We start from the raw sequence: 4,444 nt of genomic DNA, 5'->3' as shown, positions 1-4,444 counted from the left end.
AACAACCGTATTGGCTTTTTTTTTTTTCGCAATTTGATTTTCTTGCGATACGACGTTACTTATCTGATGATTCGTTGATTTATATACAGAACATATGCGCATTTGGAATGCATCCAATAATAAACAAAGGGTAAATAAAAATATTATTTTGGAGGATTATTTTTGCGGGAAAGGTTTGATTTAAATCATCCTTGTAAAACGGGTCCGATTTAAATTACGATCATGTTAATCATCTTGATTTTTTTTTCTCCAACCTAGCTATAACCCCAGTTTCGCTTTTATATCAACCCCTTTCCAGTGAGTGTTACCATATTTAATTCTTGCGTAGCCGGAATAAAATAAATACGATATTTGTTTTTTGTTTTTGTTAGAATGAGTTAAGATTTAAAACCATTTATTCTTAAACAAAGGGTGAAATGTAGAAATTTGGCAATGCTGTGCGGGTATACTACGTAAAGGGACACTTCATATGTAAACCTTCAGATATTACTCAAGCTGTAGCCCTCTTCGTTCTATTGAAAATATTTATTTGATTTTCGTCGGGCGGCGCCTGAAGTGTTACAGGACGTTTTTATATTTTAAAAATAATTTCTGCTATTGAATTGCAGAATGACCGCTGCGTATAAGTTATATCAGCATACTTCAGTTAAATGAACGTATTTCAGTGAACTTTTCAGGGCGCAAACCAGCTGGTGAAGGTTGAACATTATTGATTGAAACCCATAGACTGGGACGAGAAGGGATGGACAAACACGAAGTATCAAGTTGAGACTTTGTGTTTGTCCGTCTCTTCTCGTCCCAGTCTCGGGTTTGAGGTAAAATAACCTTCTCTGGTGTTTTACGAGATCCATGGCTTGCCGATGGAAGGGCCGATCATTGGCCAAGGGATAGCAGGACATAATGCGCTCTGCTACTAAAATTACGTAACGAGCAGGCCTTGTCTTCGAGGCGATAATGATCACAACCGGATGCGTAACATTCTGGCGAACACACTAGCTAAGCGTTCGGCGGCGGCTAGTTTATTATTTGAGGAAAAACAAACAGGGTTCGGATCTACACTTCCCGGAGATATGTGACACATCTCGCGTAACACATTGAAATAAGTTTTCATAAAAGATGTCGCAGGTGTGTGTTACGGAATAGGTATATATATAAAAAAAAAAAAATAAATAAAACGTAAATTCGCACATTGAGAACAGCGTGAAGCTTCGGTTTCCAGTTTCAGGCAACGCGGCGACGCTCGAAACCGAAACCGAAAGCAGTTTCGCCTAGAGCCACCAGAGGGGCAAAATCGCCAAGACGGCCCCGAAAGAGTTGCAAACATGGCGACCGAGAGCGCCTTTCACGTGTCGATCAAAACACTTATCGGCGACTGGCAAGGATTCCAGGTGAGCGGTTTACATTTTAAATAACACCGGGGTAGGTCAATTTCTCTACTATCATCCGGTACTGCTATACCCGTAGAAACGGGACACCTATTAAATGCACCTCAACGTTAGCATTCATCCCCATTCATTGACTGTCATATGTCTCCTAGCAGCTCTCCAGTTTCCGTACCAACTCTTGTGTGTCCTTTTTCTTATTAATACTGTAGATTGCGATGGAGAATGGTATGGGTGGACCCGATGCCAAGGCTAAAGAGAAGTGGTTAGTCCAGGCCATTGAAGAGTACTTCGCCCAAAACGGTGAGATTGGTCAGTTCAGAGTACCCGTCTATGTTACCGGTTGTTGCTAGATTTTGCCACAATTGTTTTACTTCGTGTGCAGCGAACCTGCACCCCGACGAGGTAGAATACGTCCTAGCGTCCATACTAGACACGGAGTTTGACACCATCATCGAAGACGGCAGTGTGGCCCAGGTAAGGCCGAGATCCCGTGTCCATACACTTCTACAGGTGTTGCTGATTACATATTTGCTTATCGTGCTTGGAAATGCTGAGCTTTACTGCGGAATCTAACGTGCACAGTGCATGAAAGCGCTACAAAATGACGAATTAGATAACACACCTGCAACGGTGTGGTGATCATGGATGACCACTAAAAAGGTGTATGGAAAGTCCAACTCTATGAAATGGAGAGTTAAGGAATGCCTGCAAATAATGAAAGATGGTGCTGCGCGTTAAACGAGGGAATCTTTGTAATCCGAGACCGGGTGCACACACCAAGCAAGAAAAGAGACGTCCACACAGGTTGGAACAAGACTTACGAGGACCGTCTTCATGAAGCCATGCACGCAGGGCACAAACTCCCGGACTCGGTGGTCGAGCCCGCGCGCGTTACACGCCTTGTCGTACGCCACAACATATATACTACAGATGAATCTGAAATAGCATCTCCCCTACCCCCTGGCTTTTTTTTCTTTAGATATCGGCAGTACTATGCAAGCACTACCAGTTATGCCAGGAGGGACGCGAGAACGAAGTCCTCCAGTCCCTGACACAGAGGCTACCACGCACACCCACGGTGGCGTTTCCAATGCAGACGGACTACTCCAGTGATGACGAGGCAGAAATGCAAGTAAGCAATCTTAAATTCTTCTGGGCTAATGTTTCTCCGGGTAGTATGCCTACTTAGAGTGGCCGATAGCTCCAGTGCATCTGTGCAACACTTACTTAATTAGCTAACGTTTCACAATTGCCACATCCGCCACCTGTGGAAAATGGAATCGCAGTTGAAAGCTTTCACTTGTTTTGCTGAAAATCTGTCAATTTTCCATCCTGTGCTGTGCGAGAAAGTAGGCCTCTTGGTTTCCTTGAGAGCTTCCCTTTTCTCCAAATTTCATGACCATTTCTCTTCCAATGATGTGGAGAACCCGAATTACCCAATCAAGGTCAAACTCCTAGTTTGATAACACAGAGGTTTGGGCGGGTTGGTTGCTCATGATGTGCAGGGGGAACAGCGCACCCGGAAAACAGTCACTCGAGTCAACATATACACAAAAGAAAGAGACGCTTACGCAGCGCTGACTGACAACTCTCGGTAGATGTAAATACACAGAGTTTTCAGTCAGCGCTGCGTAAGTGTCTTTTTCTTTTGTGTGTATGTTGACTCGAGTGACTGTTTTCCGGGTGCGCTGTTCCCCCTGTACATCCTAGTTTGAGTTCATGTGTGATTGGTTAGTTATCAAGTGCCGTGCACTTGGAGTTTAGGCTGTGGAACCTAGAACTCGCCAGTTCTGAAATGATTATTGGCTAGACCCCATGATTGTAGTAGTTCTTTCATTGGAGAGCCTATTTTCAATGTGTGAAACAGGTGCCATTTTGCTTTGGAGGCATTCGGGATGGCGTCTTCTTTTGCAGGAACACGTCAACACTCAAGTCAGCTCCCAGCTTGGTAACCTGAGGCTCAATGGACAAAACGAACCTCCAGCAAAACCTGAACCCGACGAAGACGGGTGGACCACAGTGAGGCACGGACGAAGGACGTAGCCATGGCCATTGCTAGCCACGCACCCCTGTACAGCACAATAATAATAACTAATAATACAACTGCCGTTTCTCCCACCACTACAGCCGGGTCACAGACAATAATCACATACACTTCTATGTTTAAAGCTGCTGATCTCCCTGCAATGTGTATGCACTTGACTGCAGCTTGTAATGGGCAAATGATCTTGTCAATCCGCTTTTGCGTGCCACACGAATGCTCAAACAAGTCGACCAAAGTTTGTGAGAGCAGGCGTTGCGAACGCGAGAGGGTTTGTTCAAAAGTGACAAACCTTGTGCCCCAAGAGGCCGCATTCTTTTTAGTGGGTACAGAACATCTTAGCAGTGAGTGCTTTGTTTATTGCAGAGTCTTCAGTGTCAACAAAACGTCCATGCTGTGGTACAGAACACAGTGAAACATTCTGCTTAGTGCAGCGGCGTAGACAGCTTTCCATGTCAACCTAATTTCAGCCTCTTAATTTGACGAACTCCCTCCTTAGATTGCAGCAATTGGCTCTCTCAGGTGCAGATTTTTAGAGTGGAACACACACCTTAGGGCAGCGTTTGTCAACCATAGCTGTTTTTGTCCAATTTGTCCCTTGGACGATTACGACAGAGGAGCAAGTGAAGAGAACTAAATGCCCACAAACCAACTTCGAGCTCCGAAACTGGGAATTATCAACCCTACTCGCTCGGCACACACGGTTAGGTCTATTTGGCTTTGTGAGGCAGGCAGCAGCAATGAAGGGAGGACGTTTCATTGCTAAACTTGACCGTTGGTCGAGGGCTTCGGGGACCAGGAGAAGGCCTTTGAGGAGCCCAAATGGTCTGTGGACCCCCATTTGTGAACCATTACCTCGGGGGCTGTGCCTTCATGCACTTTGCAGGTGCTTCCACACAGTAGCCAAAGGCAGACTTGGAGAACAGATCTCAAAGTGCGACAAAGGCTGGGCCCCGTTGTTTTAATTAAAGGGGCGGTGGAGCAATTTCTTTACATTCATTGAAAACTGTTTGGAAAT

The 4,444-nt window shown here is 45.1% G+C and overlaps 1 protein-coding gene across 3 annotated transcripts; it reads left to right on the top strand.

The window, feature by feature from the left end:
* Window positions 1-1,305: 1,305 nt before the first annotated feature.
* On the top strand, window positions 1,306-3,482 carry LOC8024817 (pre-rRNA-processing protein TSR2 homolog). Of its 3 annotated transcripts, none has more exons than XM_029975632.4 (5): window positions 1,306-1,388; window positions 1,595-1,685; window positions 1,768-1,859; window positions 2,365-2,517; window positions 3,300-3,482. In XM_029975632.4, exons 1-5 carry the CDS (start codon window positions 1,323-1,325, stop codon window positions 3,426-3,428), a joined length of 531 nt encoding a protein of 176 aa, XP_029831492.1. In that variant the 5' UTR covers window positions 1,306-1,322; the 3' UTR covers window positions 3,429-3,482. The 3 variants fall into 3 exon arrangements, with proteins under 3 accessions (XP_029831492.1, XP_029831491.1, XP_042142778.1); XM_029975631.4 differs by having other exon boundaries at window positions 1,308-1,388; window positions 1,595-1,694; XM_042286844.1 differs by having other exon boundaries at window positions 1,308-1,388; window positions 1,595-1,694; window positions 2,365-2,513; window positions 3,300-3,472.
* The last annotated feature ends 962 nt before the right edge of the window (window positions 3,483-4,444 follow it).

This window comes from Ixodes scapularis, unplaced genomic scaffold (assembly GCF_016920785.2).
Source record: "Ixodes scapularis isolate PalLabHiFi unplaced genomic scaffold, ASM1692078v2 PGA_scaffold8__174_contigs__length_109621045, whole genome shotgun sequence".
Lineage (NCBI taxonomy): Eukaryota > Metazoa > Arthropoda > Arachnida > Ixodida > Ixodidae > Ixodes > Ixodes scapularis.
Note: the sequence above shows the minus strand (reverse complement) of the source record. Positions and strands in the feature narration are given on the sequence as shown.

Excerpts from the sequence above, each read along its gene's own strand:
- LOC8024817 (XM_029975631.4), top strand. The coding sequence starts at position 1,323 with ATGGCGACCGAGAGCGCCTTTCACGTGTCGATCAAAACACTTATCGGC. Across the intron at positions 1,389-1,594 it reads GCGACTGGCAAGGATTCCAG|ATTGCGATGGAGAATGGTAT; the intron begins GTGAGCGGTTTA and ends TTAATACTGTAG. Across the intron at positions 1,860-2,364 it reads AAGACGGCAGTGTGGCCCAG|ATATCGGCAGTACTATGCAA; the intron begins GTAAGGCCGAGA and ends TTTTTTCTTTAG.